This window comes from Balaenoptera ricei, chromosome 2 (genome assembly GCF_028023285.1).
Source record: "Balaenoptera ricei isolate mBalRic1 chromosome 2, mBalRic1.hap2, whole genome shotgun sequence".
Classification (NCBI taxonomy): domain Eukaryota; kingdom Metazoa; phylum Chordata; class Mammalia; order Artiodactyla; family Balaenopteridae; genus Balaenoptera; species Balaenoptera ricei.
The window spans coordinates 29936054-29963261 of record NC_082640.1 but is presented as its reverse complement, the minus strand read 5'-3'; the positions used below and the strand labels follow the sequence as shown (position 1 = coordinate 29963261).

Genomic DNA, 27208 nt, shown 5'->3' with positions numbered 1-27208 from the left:
TTTTCTAGAACTTCATACAAATATATTGTAACATCAATCTCTTATGCCAAGCTTCTTTCTATCGGCACGATACTTTGAGATTCACCCACGGTGCCTCTGCAGTTCTTTATTTCATCTTGCCTGTTCTTAGCCCTTGGCTCTTCCACATAAATTCTACAATCAGTTTAAGTTCCACAGAGGATCCTGTGGGGACTTTTATTAGAATTAAATATAAATTAAGAGAGCTGATATCTCTGCAGGATCCATTATCACAGGGTGTCTATTCATTTTGGCATTAATGTCTTTCATATAAAATTTCACAATTTTTACCATGGAAGTCTGGCCCATGTTTTGATTTTTCATCAGGTTCCTCATAAAGTTTACTGCTACTGTACATAAAAATTTAAATTACAGTTTTACATTTGTTGCCAGTGTATAGAAATATTATTAATTTTTGTCTGTTCATATTATATCCAGACATTATGCTAAATCCTCATTATTTCTAGTAATTAATCTATAGATTAGTTGGGGGTTTCTCTGTAGATAATGTCCTGTAGTTTTCCTTTCTCATCACTGTCCTTTTCAGTTACTGACACAGGCCTCTGTCCTAGAATGAACATGAACAGAGAAGGCTTTTTCTCTTTCCATTCTCTGAAATTGTTTGTTTAGAATCAAACTGGTTCATCTCTTGAACACTGGGTGTAACATAATATAAAAACCTTCGGAGCCTGGTATATTTTTTGTGAGAAGATTTTTAGCTACCGTTTCCATTTATTTATTGGTCATAGGATTACTTAAGGTTTCCATTTTTCCTTAAGTTTTTAAACTAGGAATTTATCCATTTAATTAAGTTTTCAAATTTATCGTCATATGGTTATTCACAGTATTCCAATTATCTTTTTTCTTCTGGTGTATCTGTAGTAATGTCCCATTTTAAATTCCTTATATCATTTATATCTGTCTTCTCTCTGCTTTATCATTCTCACTGGAGGTTTTTCAATGTTACCTGTATATTCTAAGAATCATCTTTGTTGTCTTCTAAATTTTATCATTGTCCTTTATTTCTTTTTTTAATTAATAGACTTTATTTTTTAAGGCAATTTTAGGTTTACAGAAAAACTGAGTGGAACCATGCTCCCATCCATATACTGTCTCCCCTACACGCATAGGCACAGGCATGAGCACACATGCGTGCGCGTGCACACAGTTTCTCCTATTATTAAAATCTTGCATTAGTGTAGTATATTTGTTATAGCTGAGGAAGCAATATTGATACATTATTAACTAAAGACCACAGTTTTCATTAGGGTTTAATCTTAGTGTTTTACATTCTGTGGGGTTTGACAAATGTATAATGACATGTAGCCACCATTACACTATCATACTGAATAGAGGCACTGCCCTAAAAATCCTCTGGGCTCCACTTATTCATCCCTCCCTCCCCCTGGGTACCTGGCAATCACTGATCTTTACACTGTCTTCATGGTTTTGTCTTTTCCAGAACATCAGACAGGTGAAATCATAAAGAATGTAGTCTTTTCAAGAAGTTTGGCTTCTTACACTCTGTAATATGTATTTACAGTTTCTCCATGTCTTTTTCTAGGTTTGAAAGCTCATTTCTTTTTAGTGCTGAATAATATTCCACTGTCTGGATGTACCACAATTCGTTTATCCATTCACCTGTTAAAGGACATCCTGGTTGCTTCCAAGTTTTCGCAATTATGAACAAAGCTGCTATAAACATTTGCATGCAGGTTTTTGTATGGATATATTTTCAACTTATTCGGGTAAATACCAAAGAGTGTAACTGCTGGATCATACGGTAAGAGTACGTTTATCTTTTAAGAAACCACCAAGCTGTCTTCCTAAGTGGCTGCACCATTTTGCATTCTTGCCTACAACGAATAAGAATTCCTGTTGCTCCACATCCTTGGCAGCATTTGGTTTTGCCAGCACTCTGGATTTTGGCTACTCTAACAGTAGTATCTTATTGTTTTAATTTGTGATTTCCTGATGATGTATGTTGAGTATATTTTCCTATGCTTACTTTTCATCTGTGTACCTTCTTTGGTGTGGTATCTACTTAGATCTTTTGTCCACTTCTTAACTGGGTTGCTTGTTTTCTTACTCTTGAATTTAAGAGTTCTTTGTATATTTTGGATACCAGTCCTTTATCAGATATGTGTTTTGCAAAGCTTTTTCTCCCAATCTGTGGTTTGTTTCTCATTCTCTTAACTATGTCTTTTTTAGAGCAGAAGTTTCTAATTTTAATGAAGTTCAACTTACCAATATTTCTTCCATGGACCGCACTTTTGATGTTGTATCAGAAAGTCATCACCAAACCCAAGGTAACCTATATTATCTTTCAGGAATTTTATAGCTTTTTGTTTTACATTTATGTCTATGATCCATTTTGAGTTAATTTTTGTGAAAGCTGTAAGATCTGTGTCTAGGTTCATTTTTAACATGTCAAAGTCCAGTTGTTCCAGTGCTATGTGTTGAAAAGATTGTCACATATTGGTTAACTGTATTTATGTCAGGCTATTTCTGGGCTGTCTAAAATATGATCCATTGACCTACATGTCCTTTCTTTCACCAATACCTCACAGTCTTGACTATTACTAGTTTATAGCAGGTCTTGAAATCAAGTGGTATCAGTCCTCTGACTTTGTTCTTCTATATCATGTTGGCTATTTTGGGTCTTTTACCTTTTCATATCAACTTTAAAATCAGTTTGTTGATATTCACAATATAATTTGCTGGGATTTTGACTGGGATTGTACTGAATTTATAGATCAAATTGGGAAGACCTGACATCTTGACAATATTGAGTCTTCCTATCCATTTATTTAGATCTTATGATTCATTTCATCACTTTTATAGTTTCCTTCATATAGGCTTTGCACATTTTTTAGAGCTCTACCTAAGTATTTCATGTTTTTGGTGCTAATGTAAAAAACATTGTTTTGGGTTTTTGTTTGGTTTTTTATTGAAGCATAGTTGATTTATAATACTGCATTAGTTTCCAGTGTACAGAAAAGTGATTCAGATATATATATGTGTGTATGCTTTTTCATAGTCTTTTCCATTATGGTTTATTACAGAATATTGAATACAGTTCCTTGTGTTATACAGTAGGACCTTGTTGTTTATCCATTCTCTATATACTACTTTGCATCTGTTAATCCCAAACTCCCAATCCATCCTCCCCCACCCCACCTCCCCCAGGCAACCACAAATCTGCTCTCTATGTCTGTGTCATAGATAAGTTCATATGTGTCATATTTTAGATTCCACATATAAGTGACACCATATGGTATTTGTCTTTCTCTTTCTGACTTACTTTGCTTAGTATGATAATCTCTAGGTCCATCCATGTAGCTGCAAATGACATTATTTCATTCTTTTTATGGCTGAGTAGTATTCCATTGTATATATACACTACATCTTCTTTATCCACTCATCTGTTGATGGACATTTAGGTTGTTTCCATGTCTTGGCTATTGTAAATAGTGCTGCTATGAACATAGGGGTGGTGCATGTATTCTTTTGAATTATAGTTTAATGAGCTTGTGTTTTTAATTTCAAACTTCAATTGTTCATTGCTGGTATATAAGGAAGTGGCTTTTTAAAAAAATTAATTTATTTATTTTTGGCTGCATTGGGTCTTCGTTGCCATGTGTGGGCTTTCTCTAGTTGCGGTGAGCAGGGGCTACCCTTCATTGTGGTGCGTGGGCTTCTCATTGCATGGCTTCTCTTGTTGCGGAGCACAGGATCTAGGCGCGCAGGCTTCAGTAGTTATGGCTTGCAGGCTCTAGAGCGCAGGCTCAGTAGTTGTGGCACACGGGCTTATTTGCTCTGCGGCATGTGGGATCTTCCCGGACTAGGGGATCAAACCTGTGTCCCCTGCACTGGCAGGCGGTTTCTTAACCACTGCGCCACCAAGGAAGTCCCTAGAAAGTGGCTTTTTTAATATTAACCTTATATTCCACAACCTTGCTATAACCACTTATTAGTTCCAGATTTTTTCTTGATTCTTTGGGATTTTCTACATAGACAATCACATCACCCCCAGTATGTATACTTTTAATTTCCTTTACTTGTCCTATTCCATTAGCCAAGACTTTCAGTATGATGTTGAAAAGTAATGATGAGAGGGGACATTTTTGCCATGTTCTTGATCTTAGTGGGAAATCTCACCACTAAATATTATGTTAACTGTAGGTTTTTTTCCATAGATGTTCTTTATCAAATTGAGGATGTTCTCCCCTACTCCTAGTTTGCTGAGAATTTTTGTCAAAAGTGGGTATTGGATTTTGTGAAATGCTTTTTCTGCATCCATTGACAGGGTCATGTGGTTTTTTTTTCTTTAGCCTGTTGATATGATAGATTACATTAATTGATTTTCAAATGTTAAACTAGCCTTGCATACCTGGAATAAATCCCACGTGGATGTGTCGTATAATTATTTCTGTCCATTACTGGATTTCACTTGCTAATATTTTGTTGAGGAATTTTGCATCTATGTTCATGAGAGGTACTAGTCCGTAGATTTCCTTTCTTGTAATGTCTTTGTTTAGTTTTGGTATTAGATTAATGCTTGCCACATAGAACGAATTAGGAAGTATTCCCTCTGCTTTTATCTGCAGAAAGAGGATATAGAAAATAGGTATAATTTCTTCCATAAATGTTTGGTAGGTTCACCAGCGAACCCACCTGGGCCTGGTGTTTTGGAAGGTTAACGTTGTTTCAGTGTTTTTAATAGACACAGGCCTATTCAGATCATCTATTTCTTCTTGGGTAAGTTTTGGCCGATTGTGTCTTTCAAGGAGTGGGTCATTTTCATCTAGGTTTTCAAATCTGTAGGCACAGAGTTGTTTGTAATACTCCCTTATTATCCTTTTATTGTCTATGGGATCAATAGTGATGGTCACTTTTTCATTTCTAATATTAGTAATTTGTGTGTTCTCTATTTTTTTCTTAACCTGGCTAGAAGATTATCAATTTTATTGATCTTTGCAAAGAACCAGATTTAGGCTTGATTTTTTTCTATTGATTTCTCATTTTCAATTTCATTATTTCTCCTTTTATTTATTTCCTTCTTCTTTGGATTAACTTTGCTCCTTTTCTTAGTTTCCTAAGGTTGAAGCTTAGATTACTGTTTTTAGATCCTTCTTCTTTTCTACTATACACATTCAATGCTATACATATGCCTCTAAGCACTGCTTTTGCTACATCCCACAAATTTTGATCCCTGTATTTTCATTTTCTTTTCAGTTCAAAATATTTTTAAAATTTTGCTTAGATTTCTTCTTTGACCCATGTGTTTTTTAGAAGTGTGCTATTTAATCTCCGAGTATGTGGGGGTTTTCCAGCTACCTTCCTGTTACTGATTTCTAGTTTAATTCCATTGTGGTCTGAGAGCATACTTTGTTTGATTCCTACTGCTTTCATTGTTACAAGGTGTTTTATGGCCCCGAATGTGTTCTATCTTGGTGTATTTAGCTTGAGACTGTGTATTCTGCTGTTGTTGGAGGCAGTCATCTATACATGTCAGTTAAGTCCAGTTGATTGATGTCCTTGCTGGATCTGTCAATTACTGACAGAGGTGTTAAAGCTTCCCACTGTAACAGTGGATTTGTCCATTTATTCTTGCTGTTTTATTTGCTCTTGTCTCACGTGTTTCGATGTTTTGTTGTTGGGCATGTACACATTAAGGGTTGTTGTATCTTCTTAAAGAACTGACCCCTTTTTCATTATATAATGTTCCTCTTTATCTCTGATAACTTTCCTTGTTCTGAAGTTGGCGCCACATGAAATTAATATAGCTACTCATGGTTTTAGATCAGTGTTAGTACTGTGTATCTGTCTCCATCTGTGTCTTTATATTTAAAGGGGGTTTCCTGTAGACAACATATAGTGGGCTGTGCTTTCTACCCACTGACAGTCTCCATCTTTTCATTGGTGCACTTAGACCACTTACATTCAAAGTCATTATTGATATATTTGGATTACTATTTACCCATGTTTGTTACTGTTTTCTGTTCGTTGCATTTGTTCTTTGTTTCTTTGTCTTCCACTCTTTTTCTGTCTTTTCTAGTTTTAATTGAGCATTTTATAGAATCCCATTTTTTCTTCTCTCTTGGCATATCAATTATACTTGATTTTTTAAAAAAATTTATTTATTTATTTATTTTATTTTTGGCTGTGTTGGGTCTCCGTTTCTGTGCGAGGGCTTTCTCTAGTTGCAGCAAGCGTGGGCCTCTCACTATCGCGGCCTCTCTTGTTGTGGAGCATAGGCTCCAGACGCGAAGGCTCAGTAGTTGTGGCTCACGGGCCCAGCTGCTCCACGACATATGGGATCTTCCCAGACCAGGGCTCGAACCCGTGTCCCCTGCATTGGTAGGCGGATTCTCAACCACTGCACCACCAGGGAAGCCCCTATACTTGATTTTTAAACTGTTCTTAGTGGTTGTCCTTAAGTTCACAATATACATTCATAATTAATCCAAGTCCACTTTCAAATAACACTATACCACCTCAAGGGTAGTATGAATACCTTATAACAGAGTATTCCCAATTCCTCCCTCCTGTAACACTGCTGACATTCATTCACTAATCCACAGGCTATAATCACCCAATACATTGTTCCTATTATTACTTTGAACAAATGTTTATCTGTAAGAGCAATTAAGAATGCGAAAACCAAAAGATTTTATTTTATCATCTATTCCTTCTCTAACATTCTTCCTTTCTTTATGTAGATCTGAGTTTCTGACCTATCTACCTTCAGTCTATCAATCAGTTCATTCTTCATTTCTGCTACAGTGTTTTTGATTTCTAGCACTGTCTTGAGACTTTCTCTCAGAGTTTCCATTATCCATCTCCAATTCTGGGGCAGCAGCTTGCCCAGTGACCTCAGTTCTTTGATGGTTCAAAGAAGGGTTGCTGATTTTCCATATGTAAAGCTTTTTCTTGTGAGGATGTGTATGATGACTTCTGTGCTTCTACTACATGCCAGGGTGGAAACCAAGTCTATATCCTCTATTCCATTTTATTCTCTTCATTGTTTTCTCATTTCTTCTTTTTGTGAACTCATTCAATTTTCCTTTTCTAACTTCTAAAGTTAAATCCTTATGTCTTCAATTTCTAGGATCTCTTCTTACCTAATATAAGTAGTTTTAAATTTGTAACTACTGCATCAATTTCTTTCTAAGTACTATTTTGGTACATCCCACAAATTGATTCACTTTTTTTACCTGAAATACAACATCCTCTTAACATGTCCCTGCTTCAACCAGGAACCCATCCAACCCAACTAGCTATACATTCCAGCTACACTAATATTTCTAAAATGCAAATCTGACTGTGTCATTTTCTGTTTAAATGACTAGGCACAGCTATCAAGCATGATTAGTTCTGGACGAACAGGCCTTTAAGAACTGTCTTCAGCTGCTATACTACAAAGCTACAGTAATCAAGAGAGTATGGTACTGGCACAAAAACAGAAATACAGATCAATGGAACAGGATAGAAAGCCCAGAGATAAACCCACGCACATATGGTCACCTTATCTTTGATAAAGGAGGCAAGAATATACAATGGAGAAAAGACAGCCTCTTCAATAAGTGGTGCTGGGAAAACTGGACAGCTACATGTAAAAGAATGAAATTAGAATACTCCCTAACACCATACACAAAAATAAACTCAAAATGGATTAGAGACCTAAATGTAAGGCCAGACACCATAAAACTCTTAGAGGAAAAACATAGGCAGAACACTCTATGACATAAGTCACAGCAAGATCCTTTTTGACTCACCTCCTAGAGAAATGGAAATAAAAACAAAAATAAACAAATGGGACCTAATGAAACTTAAAAGCTTTTGCACAGCAAAGGAAACCATAAACAAGACAAAAAGACAGCCCTCAGAATGGGAGAAAATATTTGCAAATGAAGAAACTCACAAAGGATTCATCTCCAAAATTTACAAGCAGCTCATGCAACCCAATATCAAAAAAACAAACAACCCAATCCCAAAATGGGCAGAAGACCTAAATAGACATTTCTCCAAAAAAGATATACAGATTGCCAACAAACACATGAAAGGATGCTCAACATCACTAATTATTAGAGAAATGCAAATCAAAACTACAATGAGGTATCACCTCACACCGGTCAGAATGGCCATCATCAAAAAATCTACAAACAACAAATGCTGGAGAGGGTGTGGAGAAAAGGGAACCCTCTTGCACTGTTGGTGGGAATGTAAATTGATACAGCCACTATGGAGAACAGTATGGAGGTTCCTTAAAAAACTAAAAATAAACCTACCATACGACCCAGCAATCCCACTACTGGGCATATATCCTGAGAAAACCATAATTCAAAAAGAGTCATGTACCCCAATGTTCACTGCAGCTCTATTTACAATAGCCAGGACATGAAAGCAACCTAAGTGTCCATCAACAGATGAATGGATAAAGAAGATGTGGCACATATATACAATGGAATATTACTCAGCCATAAAAAGAAATGAAATTGAGTTATTTGTAGAGAGGGGGATGGACCTAGAGTCTGTCATACAGAGTGAAGTCAGACAGAAAGAGAAAAACAAATACCGTATGCTAACACATATATATGGAATCTAATAAAAAATAAAAAATAAAAATGGTTCTGAAGAACCTAGGGGCAGGACAGGAATAAAGACACAAATGTAGAGAATGGACTTGAGGACATGGGGTTGGGGGTAAGGGTAAGCTGGGACGAAGTGAGAGAGTGGCATGGACATATATACACTACCAAATGTGAAATAGATAGCTAGTGGGAAGCAGCTGCATAGCACGGGGAGATCAGCTCAGTGCTTTGTGACCACCTAGAGGGGTGGGATAGGGAGGGTGGGAGGGAGACGCAAGAGGGAGGAGATATGGGGATATATGTATATGTATAGCTAATTCACTTTGTTATAAAGCAGAAACTAACACCATTGTAAAGCAATTATTCTCCAATAAAGATGTTTAAAAAAAAGAAAAAAAAAGAACTCTCTTCAGCTGCATCTTCTGCCTTCTCCTCCATTCTTACATAACCTTGGGCCTAGCACAGCATTATGAAAGAGAACTTTCTGCTGTGGTGATGATCTTCCATATCTGCACTGCCCAGTATAGCAGCCACATGCCTTAAAATGTGGCTGGTAAAGCACAAAAACAGAATTTTAAATTTTATTTAATTTTATTAATTTAAATTTAAAAGGTCCCTTGTGGATACTGACCACCATGCTGGGTGGTGCAGCTCTGCACAGACTGAGCCTGTCCTTCACTGGGAATATTTAGTTTAGTATGCAGTCTGATTTAAGTCTTCTCTTTTACTCTAATTTAAGTAAGAAAATGTTATTTCCTGATTTTTACTAAAATAAATTAACTAATGAAACATTTAGTTGTTCAGAGAGAACACAGGTCATCACAGAAACAGGAACCACATTAAAATCAGTAAATCTTGTCAAGTTTACTAGAGAAAGAGAAAACTTCTCAATCTAGAAAATTAAACTTCAGAGTCAAGGAAGAACTCACTATAAGGTAAATAAACTCTGGAAGCAAACATGCTTTCTGTATTTTTGCCTCACGTGTAGTCCACAGCAGAATGCTCAGTACACAAAACTATTTGCATGTTTGTGAATGAATGAATACTAGGATGAAGTCCTTAGTCCCGGAAACTGATCACTGCTATGAATCAGACTTTGTCATCAGCATAAAATCAGTCTCACGGATGGGTTTAGAAGTAGAAGTTTCTAGTTCACACTATGTCTCAATTTTTTATTTAAAAAATTCCATTTTTACAAGTCTCATAGCAATGGTTCTCAAACTCTTTGACCCAAAGAACACTTTAAACTCAAAAACTGCTGAAAACCTTTAAAAGTTTTACTTATGGGATTAATACTTTGATATTTACTGTTTTAGAAAGGAAACGGAAAGACTTTTTAAAACACAAGATTTCACAATCACAGATTCCACTGGCGGTCAGAATGATGACATCACCACATGTCAGGCAGCCTCTGGAAAAATCCATCGTACATTCATGAAAAAAGTGAGAATGAAAAAGGCAAGTAATGTGTTAGTGTTATTCTGAAAAGGGTTTGACCTCACAGACATCCCTGAAAGGGTCTTGAATCCCCCTCGGGTCCCTGGACTCTGTTTCAGCTCCTCGTCCTAGAGGAAGACAGGGCTCCATGACATTCTACCTGGAATGAGCACAAGGGTGGATCAGGACACCTCAGCACTGAGAAGGCAACTGCTCTTGTCCATGTCTGCACACAAATTATGAGATGTGGTTTTTTCAAACTGTTCCTAAGCCCATAAATAGACAAAACAATCATTTAAAACATATTAGGAAATCATATGTTATATTTTAGCTTTAATATATTCTTGTCATAATCAGTCTTGGTTGGAATACAAACAACTCAAGTCTCAAGGTTTTTCCAGGGTTTTTGGTTGAGGGAAAAAGGTGTTAAAAAAAACAGCTAGAATCTTTTAAAGCTCAAATTAGACTTTATCAAGTGAAAGTAATAAAGTGCCCAATATAGAGTTTGACATTTTCTAGGTATTCAGTAAATGCCTATTCATTCACTTTCCAAATCAAATTTTAGTTTCCAAAGAAAATTATTTAAAAAGAAGAGAGGTGCACACTATTCTAAAGAATTCTAGTAGGAGTTCATTACCATGTAAGGCCATGGGTTTAGAAATGAAATGAGAACATATAGCCAAGAGAGATTAAATCTGTGGCTATATGGTTGACTAGATCAACTGTTAATTAGGTCAACTGTCTAAAAGATAATTGAATTACTTCTTGGCTGATATATTTGGTCACTGAAGCAACCAAAGTAACTCCACTGCAAATTAAGTGGTCAAGAATTTTAGAAAGCAAAATCTCCTGAGAGTCACAAAACTTTTTCTCTTAAATGTCTTAAATCTTCTGTGCTGGCTCAGGAGAAAATAAACCAGAAAATCCTGAAACATGGACACTGGCAACTGACCAAAACAAGCTTTTAAGATTTCATAACCACATTTTAAAAAATATATGAGCATAAACTCCAAGAGAAAGTAACATATAGTATATCAGTGAAATGTCTAAATTAAGAAAACTGACTAGAGTATTTAAAAACAGGAAATAGCAGATAACAACGTGGCGAATGAGACTACCAAATGAGCCCTGGGAATGACCCAAAGGCCCTCCTTAGCTTTCCTCTAGGGCACACGCCATCCTATACGAGGGGTGGTGCTCCGTGTCAGTTATAGAAAACGAGAACCCAACTGAGCTTTCAAAAGCATATGGAAAGATCCTCTGGATATGTTTGCTCCTTATGTAAATTAAGCAGTCATTATTTATTCAAAATTGAAAGGAGTGTAAATTAAAAAAAAATTAAAACAGTATATATGGCATAATATTTTTCACATCTTACATGACACTTCAAGGAATGTCTGCACAATTTTTCATGTATTCTCTACATAGTAAGTGAATAGCTGAGGCGAATTCCACCATCTTTAACCTACGAATGAAAAACTTAATTCTCTAAAGGCAGACCCAGAGACCATCATCTATACAACTGTACAACCCAGACATCTTGGGGTCACCCCCAATCCCGTCTCTCACACACCCTGCCTTAACTCAGCCTTCACGTCCTCAAGCTACTATCTTCTAAACACATCTCGTCTCACTGGCACAGACTGATCTAAACAAATATCTCAGGTACTCAGGGTATTTCCAAATACTCCACTTCTAATCCGTACTCCACAATGCTACCAAAGTACTCTTCAAACCCCACAACTACTCCAAACATGACTTTGCCTAAAATCTTCAAATGGTACCCTAGCATCTTCAGGATAAAGTCCAAATGCTTGAGCACATATACAAAATACCTTAAAATCTGGTCCCTCCTACCTAATTTCTTGCTTTTCCCCAAATGTGCTCTGCTCCCTTCATCACCCTTCTTTCCTTCAAAAACCATTAACTAGGCAATATTTTAGGTGCCTGGCATACACAAATGAACAATGCAAAGATCTTTGCCCTGGTGGACCTTACATTCTTATGGTAGGTAGAGAGATAACTGACAGATGGAGAGAGATGTGGGTAGACAGATGACAGATGGTAGGTAGATAAATAGATGGTGTATACAGATAGGCAGATTATTGGTAGATGATAGATAGCTAATAGATGGTTGACTGATAGACAAGTTGGTAGACAGATGATCAATAGACAGCTAACTAGATAGACAGATGATTGATATAGGCAGGTAGGTAGGCAGATGATAGATTACTGATACAGATAGATAGCGAGATGACTGACAGATAGGTAGATGGACAAACAGATAACTGATAGCATGCCAGGGGTAATAGATGCAGTGGATGCAAACAAATCAGGATGAAAAGGGAAGGGACTGTGTATGAGATGGCATGGTGCTTTACCATTTTAATTGGGTGGTCAGAGAATGCCTCACAAAAACAGGAAACACCCACGGAACCAGTGTGGCTACAGAGGGCGACGTGCAAGACAAGAGTGTGGAGTGACAGGAGGCCAGACTGTGCACGTGGTGGGTCACTGCTGCCACACGACTCTTACTCTCAGAGCAACAGGAGCTGCTGGAATTCTTGAGCAGAGGAGTGTCGCCAGCGAACGTGCGTTTAGAACTCAGGGCGCTGTTATGTTGAGGACAGCCTCTGAGGGCAAGCGAGTGAAGGGAACAAGAAAGAAGTAGAGGAAGTGGGACAAGGGTGCCTGGAGAGATGCCCATAGGAAACGAAGTCGCAAGGACAGGAGCTGCTGGAATTCTCTGCAGCTTCCCCCAAAGTGGGGAGAGTTCCGAGTCTGGAGTTCTAATTGGGAAGGACTAACGCAAACCGGAGCTTCCCCTGCCTCACGATGATGCTCACGAGAAACTAAGTGATTTAAAGTAGAGCCTGAGGTAGGGGCTGGACAGGATGGGGTCTGGTTTCCTCTGCAGAGGGCTGTGCTGGCCATGTCCCTATGGACTGGTGACAATCAATCCCCTGACGTCGCCCTCCATTCTTCTCCTCAGCACCACCCCTCCATCGAGTCTTCCCCTCTGCCCACAAAGAGGGGTGGTAGTGTGCACAGGTGAGCGGAGACGTACCTGAGGCCCAGAGATCACCACCTCCTACTGTATTGTGTTCACCTCTCTCAGACTTTTACTTGAAAAGAAAAACAGTGACACCACCACCACCTGTCCTACTGATTTCCCAAAATAACTAGGAGGATTTGAACAAGACAATATACCTTATCAAAGGCCGTATAAAGTTTATACGGTATATCATCCTCCACCCTCATCGTTAGGAAAGACATATAATGTAGGACATAGATTGTACTATGATTTAATTTCCATCTAAATAAAAAAAATTAACACAAAAAATTACAGGTTAGAAATGGACAGGAGATATAATCTTCTATCTGGTAATAAGTCAGATTACAGGACCAGACAAAGCTAGATTTGCATCTTAATTTGGTGAGTTAGTTATCATTAACAATCACTGAACTTCAATTTTCTCATCTATAGAATGGAAATAAGAACTTGACTAGTTTCTTTGAGAACTGAAGATACGGATGATAGTAAACATGTGTCTACCTGTGTGTCTAAATGCATGTCTACATATACATCTATGTGTGTGTCTACATGTGGCTATCTACCTGTATGTCTCCTGTATGTGTGACTATGTATGTGTATCTACCTGTGTGTGTCTACGTGTGCGTGTGATATATAAAATGAACAACACACTCAAGACAAAGGAATAAATGGAAACATTCCATAGCAAGTCGACAGCACATATGTGTGTGCTGCCCTCCTAATTACTTGAAAGGGGCCTTTGAGATGCCCGAATGAGTACAATGGGCTCTTGGTATGTGCTAGGAGTTAAAATACCTGTAAAAAAACAGAAGGTGGATTTGGGAACAAACTCCTGCCCTCACTCCACCCCCACATACTGTCCCAGGCACCAGGCCTGAGGTGGCCAAGAAGGCAGGGGCAGCAATGAAGCTGCACTGGGCTTCTTCCTAGTTTCTCAAGACCATTCTTCTTGCTTCCACAGAGGAAGATTCCTGATGCCATAAAATCTGTCTTACCCCTTCTTCCCTTCCAGAAAGGAGAGCAGGGCCAGGCAGTCAGGCACACAGCTCCTTAGCGGGAAGGGTGGTGGTTTATCTTGCAAGCCCCCATTAATGGAAAAATTCACAACGCTGAGAGGCTCACAGGGTTGACCCACCCACCTTGGTGTGAACTGGCTGAGCTACTTCTCCTCTTGCAGTCTCAGCTTCCTCTTCTGCAACATGAAACAGTCATAAGTACTTCACCTTTCTGTTATAAAAACCAAGTGAGATAATGCCTTTGCAAGTACTTTGCAAAATATAAAGTGATATATAAATGTTATAATTTGGGTTGTCATCCTGAGCAATCTACATGTACCCTGAACTGGTGTCCCAGCAACAACACTTACTGATAATTTTCTTCTAAAAAAATTAGGGAAGCAGGAAAAAGCAACTTTAATCCAGATGTTGGGGGAAAAGAAACTTTTTTCAAAAAGTAAAACATTAATCACAAGTTCCTTGATGCTCAATTAATGAAAGAAATTTAAGCCAGTCAAGCCCAGGTGATGACTGCAATAAAACGGAATTCTGAAGATAGCATTCTTATACACAACATCATAAAACACAAAGGAAATAATAAACAGAGAACATACAAATTATTACGAATCTTAACACTTTTTTGAAAACTGTACTTTAAAAACAGAAATCACTGAGGTTAAAAGAGAAGGAAAAAATACTAGCAACCAAGATTACGAAAAGTAAAACCAAACTTTTAAACAGTAACACCTAAAAAAAATAAGCAAAATTTGGCTTATGAGAGGTTACTTTTTAAGTTCTTGTGAAATTCTAAATAATGGAAACTATTTTAAAAATATAAAAAGAGTTACTATTTACTGAATTTTAATGTGTACCCTAGAGGGTATATTTGTGTCTGAGATAAGATGTCATCTGTGGGCCACATGACCAACCACAAGGACATCCAAACTCACTGCCTCGTACTCACACAGCTTCTGCAGACATGTGCCCACTCATTCCTTTCACCATCACCCACATTACAGACCCCACACCTGGTGCCTTACCCGACCGATAGCGCTCATCTCGTGACCCTGAGGACCTTCGGCGGTGATAGCGAGAGGCAGAGGAAGGAGTAACTGGAGCCCGGCGCTCTGGAGGCAAAGCTTGATCCACTCCTGGGTTAATGAGGAAAACAGCAAAGTAAGGAGAGGTTTACTGGCAGCTGGAGTTAACTTACTTTGCAAAACAAATCATTTGGTAGAATAAATCTCTGACTCTCTGCTTTCCCACAGCCAAGCTGAAGCACACAGGGGAGTGGGCATGGAGGGCTGGGACATCCTGGACAATGAATAGGAAAGGAAGAAGTATCCAGGGTAGGGCACGACTCAGGGCCCCGACACTACAGCCTTTAGAAACACCAGTCCAGGCTCCTTCACGTCACAAATGCCTGTTATGTCATGTGCCATGATGCAGAGTAAGCTACAAGCAATAATTCTTTAAATTACATTTATCATTAAATTAAAAGCAACTGCAAATAAGTCTTAAAGGATATTTTAATAATATATTCCAGGTAACCAGGATGGAGCATAAACTTTCATCTTTGTTCATTCAAAATTTCAAACTCTCTGCAATCTTACTCCATTTGATGCTAAACAACTGAACAAGTTGTATTTCAACATGGCTTTGAAGAATTACCAAAACTGTTAACATGGTCAGATAAAAATGATTCAATGATATTGGCCAAAAGCTGACTTAACTCTAACAATCTTGATACCTATTCAGAACTAGAGTAGTCAGAGGCACAATTTAGATAAATTTAGGTACTACGGGAAAGATGTAATCACTACAGTTCAGAAATAAAGTAATTCTGAGCCCTGAGTATTAAAGATTAATTATTGCTTCTTCAGAAAAGTGTTAGTAATGCTCAATAGAAAGTAAACCAGAAAGAGCAATTTTAGCAAAAAACTGTCTGGTCCCTGGTTTTCTGTGATGGCTCCATGACAGTTAGCTATTCATCCCTCAGATTTAATATTCCTCTTACACTGGTGATTTCTGAACCTCACTTTTTAATGGAATGTTTGTGGGCCCTACATATTACGTTTGCTATGTTAGAACTGTACAAAAGACACCTGCACTGCAGGCCTGGGTTAGGTTCCATGGTTTTTCATCTAGCAAGTGTATTAACATTGCTAATTAACAGTCCTTGTCACTGAACTGTTCACAGCTCCAAGTCTCCTCCAGCTATTGTCTTAAATCTATCTTTTAAAAAGTTACTTTGTATTTTTATCAAACAGATGCACAGAATTTATGAATTCAAAGACTACTATTAAATCTCATAATGAAAACAGTAGTTACCTGGTATTTACATTCCTATTGAACCTTAGAATTCTAAGCAAAATTATTTGTAAATTTAAAATTTTTATATTTATTTGTATAAATATATTTATTTGAAAATTATTTATATTAATTGCCTTTCCTGTCAATTATTGTCAAGAAGTTAAATTATTAAATATCATTCTGATACTATAATCTTTATGTAAAATCTGTTTATTTTTTTCTTTTCTCCTGTGTCAACTTTTATAACTTTTTCTTTAATCCCACTGAAGGAGGTGCAAGCAAGCGTTTCTTCCTATGGCAGGGGCATCACCAGATCTACTTCAGTAGGTCTTTTACCTGGGCTGTTCCATTTACCCAAAGAAGAGACGTCCGGTCTCCTGTACTGTGACTAAACACAGTGTTCACAGTGTTCAGCTGGAGCTATTCTCACTCTCCAGCACATGTGCTCTGATTCAGGGCCTCTGGGTGCAGTACTGCCAGGTGTCCCCAACTCCGGAGGCTCTTAGTTCCCTTTCTCTCTTTCTCAGAGAGCAAACATCTCTGGGGGAATGGGGAGGATGTGGATCACCTGTTCCCTAGATGCCATGCCTACGCCCACCCCCCGCCGTGGTTTCATCAGCACCTTCATCTGCTGCCTTCCTCCCCTTGGCTAAATAAGGTGCCTCTAATCATCTACCTTATATAGCTTAAAAACACATCACTATTTCTCCCATTCTCTTGTCCTGGGGATTTATACTTTATCCATTTACTGACATCGTAGTGCAGCTCTGGGAAAAAGCAGGGCTAAATGTACACCTTTGCGCTGCTGAGGTTAAACAGTGCCTGATACACACACACACATTTAGCTTTCAATCTCAGTAGTTACCCATCTAGTTCTTTCAAATATGCTTTTTGGAATTAATTTCAACCTTGACCCCTTCCAGGTCCCTAGGTTGTCATATACTTCCTCTGGGAAGTGTAGTCATAGCACTTACAGACCAGCTATACAGAGCTGTAGGTCAGTGCTCACCTGCTGCTGTCCCTACACATCTGTCTTCAGAAAGCTAAGTCTGCATACAAGCATTGTGAACATTTACTCTCATAGGCTGAAAAATAGAGTTTACAGCCCAAGTTTTAAAAAGAAATGAATAAATTAGACAAAAGGAGAATAGCTTCAACAGGTCACCAGCAGTAGAACATTAAAAGAGACTAAAATATAAGTGTGCATATTTCAATCATTAGTTTTTATCTGACCTCACTGTGAATGAAATTTGAGGTAGCTTAAAGGTACCTCAGTCACATATGCAACTCCAAATTAGAATGACCTGGTACCACAAGAGAAGCCAGGGTAGTAACCCACGGCCCATGACCCACGGTAAGAGGAGCTGACCACGTGCTGCTGCTGGGACGGGCTCCCTCCTGGTAAGGCTAATCACGAATAATTAGTAAAACACATAATTACAACACAGTACTCAGCACTGCTGAGGTCTCACATTCAGGCACGATTGAAAACTAGCTCAAAGGAAAGCCACAAGACGACCAGTGTGTCTACGACACAAGGTGAGGCGTCCCAAGGAAGGTGGGGTAACTGTCCAGAAACACGCAACGCAAGGGGGATAAAAAATTCTCCTCAGGCAAAAATGAGACAGAGATCAAGACTGGATCTCTTCTCCGACAAACATCTATTAAGCACCACTAGCTTCAGATCCCACACAAATTGAGGGGAAATGCACTGGGGACACCGCCATGCTCTGGAGCTGGAGCTGGAGCCCTATCTGCTGCCATCACAATCTGACCCTGAGCCTCAGTTTCCCATCTTTAGGCAGGACTGATAGGAACAGCCAATGCTTTACAGCACTCGTGCAAGCACTTTATATTTACTAATTTATTAACATAGGCATATGAGATAAGTTTCTGCCATTTCACTGAGAGAAAATGCAGGCCCAGAACTGGGTCTTGAACTCAAGCCGTCTGTGCCACTCTCACCAGTGCCCTTCCATTTGTGATGGGCATCCCTTCCTGGTGCTCCTGGGCACCTGCTGTCACTCAGAGCCCAAGCAGAGGCCAGGCCCTTGAAGCAGAGGCTACGTGCTGTTCAGTGCTGCACTCCAGGTGCAATGGTCACTGGTCACATGGACCAAGTCCAGCTGGTACTTTGAATCCATGAAGAGGTATTTTTGTGACCTCACCACAAAACTACTGTTCAAGAGCATTCTTATAAAGAGAGACGGAAACTGCTACAATTCCAGACTGCTGCCCAGGAACAAACTCAGAGCAGCTGAAAACTGCTGAGGTTGTGTGACATGAAGGTGTGCACACATCGATCCTTGCTTGGGACAGGGGCAGGTTAACAGCCCAGAGAAGGCAATGACTGACTGGCTGTCTGCCTCTGGCCAAGTGCTGCCCCTGGCTCACCGGAGGGTCTCAGGAAGCACTGCTGAACCAGTAAGTGAAATTTTCAAGGCTCGTGCAGAGTGCTGCAACTCATCAATTCATATACGAAGATCTCAGTGAGCTTTTGTTTCCTCTACAATTGCCACAGGACTGTAAATAAAACTCATCAGAGGAAGGAGACCAGAGGTGCATAAGAGGAAAAGAGGAAACAAAAGGACAGCACGGGAGAGAGTAAAACACACCTCGTCCCGCTGCTGAGTGTGCACCTTCCTGGGACCTCGCACTTCTGCACATGGCACCCCACCTCTCCACTTCTCAAACACCTCCATCCCCCGGGACTCCTCTCTTCCCCACCCTACACTTTATCCTCAAGGTTAGAAAGGTCACCAGGCTTAGTGCTCAGCCCTGCCCGGGCCCCTTCACAGTCACACGCTACCTGCAGCTCCCAGCACCCTCTGTGCCACTAGGGCCACTACAGCCCGGAATGTCAGTCTCTCTCTTCAATCCAAGCAGGGCTCTGACTGGTTCATGTCTCTGCACCCAGTGGACCACAGAACCGAGCCCTAGGCTACTTCCCTGACTGCCAACCTCCCTCCACCACACCCTCCTCGTCAGCCACCTCCCACTCGTGCCTCCAGGTTCCTGTCACACAGAAACACTCTTCCCAAGTTTTTACCCTGTCCTATCACTATTCATTCCTCCAAATGCTTTTTTCCCCTCCATATGTAAAAACTTTGTTTAAGCCCAAGGGAGAGAAAGCAGAGAAATAAGCCATTTTTATTAGAACTTCAATCAATTACTTCTAACACATGTTTAAGAAAGGTTCCCCAAAACTAACATAATATTGTAAATCAACTTTACTTCAATAAAAAAAGAAAGATTCCCCAAAGAAAATCCTAACAATATAGTTCTGGCACCTAAACAATCCACCAATTTCAGATTATTAAATAAATGCAGTTATTTCATTAACGCTATGGTAAACTAGATACTAGAAATCACAATAATCCTCTTATTAACCTAAGAATAAGGCCCACAGGGGCTGGTCCATTCACCCAGACACAATGGTGCACTATAGGCCAGAAGACCTGCAGTATAGACACCTTCTAGAAAAAGTCAGTATTTCTAAATTCAGACAGTAAGGGAAATACACTGAAAAACCTTGGTTTTCAACATATTTTTAAAAGAAATCATGAAGGATGTGTACAAGATAACCTGCATAAAAATGTATATAAGATTTAAAACAAAGATCTTGATTCAAATTCTGGTCTTATTTTTACTAATTGCGTAATGGGACAAATCGCTCAGCCTCTGAACCTCGGTTCCCACATGTGTTGGGGTGCAGACATGGACACATTAATACAGGAGTGACTGCTACTCCCAGGACCCTCACCGTGACTCAAGGCTCTCTGCTCCTTGCACACAGCATTCGTGGGTCTCAGGGTCCTTCGACCTCACCGGGCACCCAAAGGGCTCTCACTTAAGTGAAAACATGCTTTAGGCAGTTGGTAAAACTGACAAGGATTTTTCCATATTTCAAGTTTGTACAAAAACGATTTTTGAATTGTCCCATTCTCTTCTAGCACCTAATTATACTTTCCCTCACACAACAGCACTTATTTCTAACATAAGTGCCATCACGGAGTTTGCCAGAAAATAAACAGTACAACTGTAGTACAGGTGAGAAATTTACTACTTTCACTTCATACTGACTCAAATGAGAACAGCACAAAATAGACAGAAATTTCACCATCAGCACTGTAACATCTCCCCGACCATGCTGGCCTGATTCTTACATTACTGTCACTCTTGTGTCTACCTTACCCTCCATTAGCATGAAGCCTTGCAATAAATCAGTATAAATTTGCTAACCATTTTCCTATTCATGTTTGAATTTGCGTAGGGACTCATGCCTGGAAAAGTATAGACCTGGAGTTCAGGGTTTCACGAGAGCCCCTACCATCGTGCATTTGTATCTCATCCCCACATCCCACCACTTGGCTTTGCTCAGCAGGTAAGTTCGGAGGCAATGAGAGTATATGGTCAGGATCAGGGATTCAGATTTCTGCGTTTTCCTTATAGATTGTCCACAAAAACCCATATGAGCCAGATCCAAAGTGGACACCACTCTCACTGTTCCATGCCCAGCTCTGCCTTCCGTAGAGGCTCAGCTGTTCCCTGTTAACTACTGGTGTCTGGGGGAGGAACCTGATTGGTTCATGTCACCAAAAAGAACAAGAAACCCATCAATAATCACCAGCTGTGTGTGATAAAATAAGAATACTTCTTAGACAACTGAGAGTAGCAAGCTGTGTATCAAGATCATGACCATGGCTTACCCTAGGATACAGGTCATTTAACTTTAGGTGATGAAAGTTCAATCCTGTAGCAACTCAGTCTGGAAAGAATTCATGCTAAGTCTCAGGGCACCCTGAGTTAACTACTCATATTTCTCCTTTCCTGGCATTTAACCTTGCAGGCTACACCCCACCCATCATGAACAGATGGCATGGCTGAGGAAGTCCCCCAGGACCAGCTCTGTGTCCCTACAACCCAGGTCAGATAGGCAACACACTGCTGTGCCCAGGGAAGTGAGGGCTGCACTCTGGGAGACAAACTCTGTGGCAGGATGAAAATATAGACCAAATTGTGCACCTGGCACCAGAGAAGCAGAGCAGTTGTTAATGTGAAGAAGCAGAACCGATCAACCACAGCAGTGCCAGTAAGCTTCACTTTCTGGAAAATATAAAACACAATGGCCTGTCCTAACCCCAGGGATGAAGGAAGAAATCCTTGTCGAAGTGACACTGCACTGAGCTTTAAAAGATGCACGGGTACAGGCAGAGGGCACAAGCACATACAGAATGCCTCACATGCAGTGTGACATCGGATGTAGGCTGGAGGAGGTGAAGAGAGGTCAGGCTGCTACCCGTGAAGCCCTTCTGATGCAGACGAGTCTGCACTCCGGGTGGGGCCGTCTGCGTTCTCCACAAGAGCAAAAGTGGACAATAAACTCGCCCTAACCAAGAGAGGCTCCTCTCTGAGGAGGCTGTTCACGTGGATCCCACAGCCGATGCCCAGAGAGCAGGAAGGAAACAGACAGACTTGCCCTCTGGTCACAGTAGCCGCATTCACCAAGATTTTCACAACTACACAGTCACAGTAAGTCCTTGTAACTGAGCACAAGCCGCCTGCTGTTGGAGGAAAGGCGAGCTGGGCTTGGAGAAGACCGGATCTACATAAATCACTCACCACTCAGAAACATTTGATGCCAATCACGTGGAAAGTTATATCTAGCCAATACATGCATCATGGGAATAGAGGGACTATTTGGTCAAGGAAGGTTTCACTATTTATGGTAACATTGGAATGTTACTACCTCACATCACCATGGCCTTGTCATGAAAGCAGTGAAGACTCATATAGAAGCTAACACCATGTGATTAAGATATCCCTGGAGAGAGTGGTAGAGAGCGGATTTTAGCTTCTATTTTCACAAATTTTATCAGGTTCAGAGACTAATGAAAAATATATAGTTTCAGAGACTAATGAAAACTGCAAGAAAACTAGAACCAAATAAGTTCTCCTGAATAATATTTTCTCTTTGATAATGATTTTCAATATATTCTGACCACTTACTTCATTAAATACATAATTTTCTTTTTTTCTTTCTAGCTCTGGCACACTTTCCCTCATCCAGCTTTAGGTGAGCATTCAACACTGTGCTCTCCTTACCGCTTCCCAGAGACCATCTTATACGAGTGACCATTCACCCAGGGCAACTTCTCAGAAATACAGATCAGCAATAAGAACTGCAAAACTACCTGGGCATCTGTTCACCCAATCCCAGCAGCATGGGTGAACCTGCCTTCTCCTTCCCGGTGGGAATGGCGTGGCCACAAGGGCCAGGGAGCAGTGTTCCCAAGCAGCGCTCACAGCCTCACACATCCACAGGTGCAGCAGTGAGGCATACAGAAATTGCGACGGGGCCCCTGCAGCTAACGCCCAACTCCACCGCCCGCCTACCACCGCTCCGCTCTTCCCCACACAGACATGCATCACGCCCGTCAGCAAGCTAGCATGGAGAGGAGGGCAGAGCCACAGCGGAGAGACCCAGCTGGGTTCCCTCCTCTAAGATCCTGGGGGCCAACTGTGACATAACAGCTTAGTGTCTGTACCTGATTCTCAAACAGTGCCTTTTATTTGACGTAAAACCCTGAAGCTTATAAATGCTTATTCCTTATTGTACTAAAAGGTGCACTGAACTCATCTTTTTGGGCTTCTTATATTCAAAATATTGCTCACTAAAATAATTTTGACCTCTGAATAGGATCACGACCTCTAAGAATACACTCTATGATTAACTGGTTCAATTTTTCAATTTCAAAACTCCATAACTGCCCTCTGGAGGTAGGAATACCATGGAGCGACAGACCTTACTCCCTGAAGCAGATCTCAGAGGCCAGGATTCATTACAGTTCATCCTTCACCCAGGTCTCTGGCTATGAGACAAAGGTTAGCGGAATATCAACAATTTTAGGAAGAATTGTATGATCTGTCACGCATTCTTCTTTCTTAAGTGTTTTGTAATTAGTGCTCCAAATGCAAAAATATGGTTGTAAAAACCGAGTATTATATTTTAATAGAAAACACTCAAAACTGGGCCCTGAGTCAGCAGGATGATCATGGTCTGGGGTCTGTGACAAGCTCTTTGCCCGAGGAACACTGTGGCCTCAATAAGTCGCACAAGTTCAAATGGAGAACAGGGGCTCAGAAACAGGACCTCCTAAGTTCCCCCAAGGCTGAGCCCTCACTTCTGTTTAGAAAGGCATTAGGTGGACAGTCCATTGCAAACGTGCCCTGCCGTGGGATGTGTGTGTGTGTGTCTCTCTCTCTCTCTCAGTTAAGTGCGCTCACCGAAACGAAAGTAAAACAGTGGCCGGTTTCCTGCGGTGCTGGCCGCCCGCTCTCTGACCGCGGCGTCTCGGATGTCACATACCCCGATGTTGCCAGCCTGCAGCATTCTTCTCGGGGCTCCTTCACTGTGCTGCAGTCTACACCGGACCACGGCAGCTCCATTCGCTGCTGTAACAAGTTGAAAAAAAACTAATTAATTCAAACTTTAGTTTTTTTTAAATTTGTTACAGCACCGAGCAGAGCAGCCGACCCCATGCAGAACAGCACAAAGAACATCAAAGGGACCACGCCACACAGGGCCACCCTCAGCGCTCAGCAACACGGGTCAGCCATGTTCTTGGCACTGTTGCAGCTCCAGAGCCATCTTCTGGGAAGGTGCAGAACTGCTTCTGTTTCACTTTTGTTTGGTAAGGCACGGACAATAAAATCTAGCAACCCAAAGGGCCTACAGTCTCCCCGCCAGCCTTCCTCCAAGACCAGGAGGGGCCACGTGCAGACAGGAATTCATCACAACAGCTCTGCTGGAGCACGAGAAGAGGAAAGCGGGGAGACCACATCTAGTCGTCTGCCCACGTGTGCTCTGAAGTCCCTCACACATGGGGTCAGCTAGACAACACACTTATTTTCCATCCACTCAGACAGTGCAGAGCTTCTTCCTTTTACAGACTAGACAGCAGGAAAACCCAGGCCGTCATGTTAACTTTCTTAAGTACCGAGAAAAGAAAGAAATCACACAAAACCAAACAAAGCTAAAAAAGCAGCAGAAACTCAACACACAAGTTAAGTGTCCTGGAATGTGAGCCACAGGTGGGGACACTCCTTCTGCGCCCACAGCACTGGAGGCTGTGTCACAGCCCGGAGAGCCGGTGGGCCTGCACTGGGCCTGCACATGCAGACTTGAACCTCTTCTAGTAGAAGCGGCTCAGCAGAGCTTCACATTTGTTCCAACAGTGAACACTGGAGAGTCCATTTCTGTTGCTGTCCTTCCTCCTGGAGGACTTGTGTTAGCTTTAAGCCTTTCCTGATGCCCAGAAAATTCTCAAGGTTGCCCTCGGGCTGAACTGAGCTTACATCAGAACGGAGTGTTACAACTGCAGCCCAGTATCATCTTCCTTTCCCTGAAATGTACAGAACCCAGCTCGAGGGCAGAAATTCTACACACTTGCACATGTGAAAACGCTGGAATTAAACAGAATCTGTACTTGGGGAAGAATCCATAACGTTGACAATCACGTTTCAAAAAACAACCAACCTTTACGATTTTATAATACCAGGCAGGATGTTACATCATTTTCTAGATTTCTAGATTGGCCCTCCACCCCTCACCAATGACGTCAACGAAAACCTTGGATTAATTTAAGCCATTATCAATAAATTTAACTAAGACAAAAGTCATGTTTAAACCATAAACGCTCTCATATTTTTTATGATTATAGCATTTTAAGGTAATCAAACATGTTACTGCGGTTCTATGAATAAAGTACCTGTTAAATTTATTAGGCACATTTATAGAAAAGTCATATGTATCTTCTAAATTCACAAAATATCCTGCAATCACACAAAGGAGTAGGATGTGCCTAGTGCCACCTCAACGGTGTGATCTGCATGCAGACTGGGGACTGAGGGGGGACTTGTGCTCAGCTGTTCTCTCGCGTGTTGCAGTTAACTCTTAAAATGGGATGCTTTATGCTACTCATCAAGGTTTACGTACTTGGAGGCTGGGGCAGGTAGGCTCCAATCAATTTTGATCTCTTCTTTTCATATCCTTTTTGTGTGATGTCACCTGTAAGAGAAGGAAAGGGAAGTTCAAAATGCTTTCACAGGTAGAGCTGAACACTCAACTGAGAAGACACAGTCACATCTGTGTGTGTCTTCTATTTCCTTATAATTATAATTTAAGAAGAAAGCACTTCATATCATTCACCTTGACATTTCCTCTGCTCACAAATAAATACTCATTTAAGTTATATAAAATCCTTTACTATGCGCACACATGCTTGTCCCCGGCGCCTTCTCACAAGGTTTTGGCTCTGAAGGGGTCCAGAATTAGATTCTTGCAATCTTATTCACATCTGTGGGGCAGGAAACCTCCCCGGTCTACGCGGCTCTCATTAACTCAATCAACAACGGATTCTGCAGGTGCCTACCCCAGTGAGAGCTGGCCAAAACCACCACTGATTAGCATCTTCCTCCATTAATGAGATTTTTTTTCTTATCAGGCATGTCGGTCCCAAGGACTATACTTACTGCTAGCGTATTTTTGAAAATAAGTGTCTAAGACGAAATGAAACAGTAGATAAAACAAAGCAAGAGAACACAGGACCTATGGAATCCAAAATATATGAGAAAGAAGCTTATCATTAAAACAGGAATTAAATTGCTGATGCCAGAGATTCAAGGGCCATTGCTAGGCTGGCATTTTCCCCAAGTACCAAGTACCTGGGACAAATAACCTTTATGACGTGCAACAGCCTTTCCCAACTACAAGCTCGAACGTACCCAAAATGCTGATTTGTGCCCTTGAATTTTTCTGAAACTGTTAATTTTTTTCCTAATATTCTGACCAAGCCATCATTCCCAGAAGAGCTAAATACTAAAGTTTTAATAAAAATACAGCAAACAAATGAAAAGTTATAACGAGTCACACACAAGTTGCTAAGTCCGCTTTTCCTGGTGGTGGTGCTCGCTACATTTGATCAAACCAGAGGGCGCCCTGACCCAACCAGCTCACAGCTCACTGCAGTCTTGTCCAGCCCACCAAACACATGACTAGTTTATGCACATGGAGCTGTAAACAACACAAATATATGAAAACACATCCCACTATTGAGCGTTTTTGGTGCTAAAACAAACTGACCGCTCTTTGAAGATAATAAAACTACGAGAAAGCTATTTTTTGTGCTAATTGTGCTGCTGCTCAGCATTTTATAAACTCGAAACCAGTTTGCTCCCTGAGGGGATGCCTAGAGGAAAACAGAAGCACGCGACAGGGAAAGGAGCACGTGCGTGAGGGTGTGTTGGTGGGAAAAGCACATACTGGCCTGTTGGGAGGCCACCTGAGCACAGGGTAGACACCTACTATTTACCGGGTGTTTCCCTCCGGTGCTCTCCCTTTCCCAGCCAACCCCACAGCTGCTCTGCACAGTCCTGGCATCAAATCCTAGCCTGATGAACCAGCCCCTTCCAGCTTGTTCTTCACCCAAAGTTCAGCTTAAGTTTTGAGGAGGAGATCAAGATGGCAGAGAAGATGTGGCGCTCACCTCCCCCCATGAACAAATCTAAACTACATCTACATGTGGAACAATTCTCACTGAAAACTAACTGGAGACTGGCAGAAAGACTCCTGTACAACTGGGGCTATAAGAAAGAGCCACATGGAATAGGGTAGGAAGAGAAGTGATCAGGTCAGGAGCTGTGCCCCAGGGAGGGGACTCAGAGGAAGAGGGAGATCACAGGAGCAGAGATCTGCCCTGGGGAGTGAGCGGTTCAGCCACAGATCAGGCGCC

General features: G+C 40.8%; 1 protein-coding gene across 6 annotated transcripts in view; it reads right to left on the bottom strand.

The window, feature by feature from the left end:
- DIP2C (disco interacting protein 2 homolog C) overlaps positions 1 to 27208 on the bottom strand; it is a 369992-nt gene that overhangs the window by 160130 nt on the left and 182654 nt on the right. For 4 of the 6 annotated variants that reach the window (XM_059912245.1, XM_059912246.1, XM_059912247.1 and 1 more), the window contains exons 2-4: positions 25414 to 25485; positions 23703 to 23870; positions 15143 to 15253 (exon numbers count right to left, since the gene is read on the bottom strand). In XM_059912245.1, coding sequence (XP_059768228.1) covers positions 15143 to 15253; positions 23703 to 23870; positions 25414 to 25485 — 351 coding nt within the window. The remainder of the gene's footprint in view (positions 1 to 15142; positions 15254 to 23702; positions 23871 to 25413; positions 25486 to 27208) is intronic. The other 2 variants (XM_059912248.1, XM_059912251.1) reach the window with 1 other exon arrangement.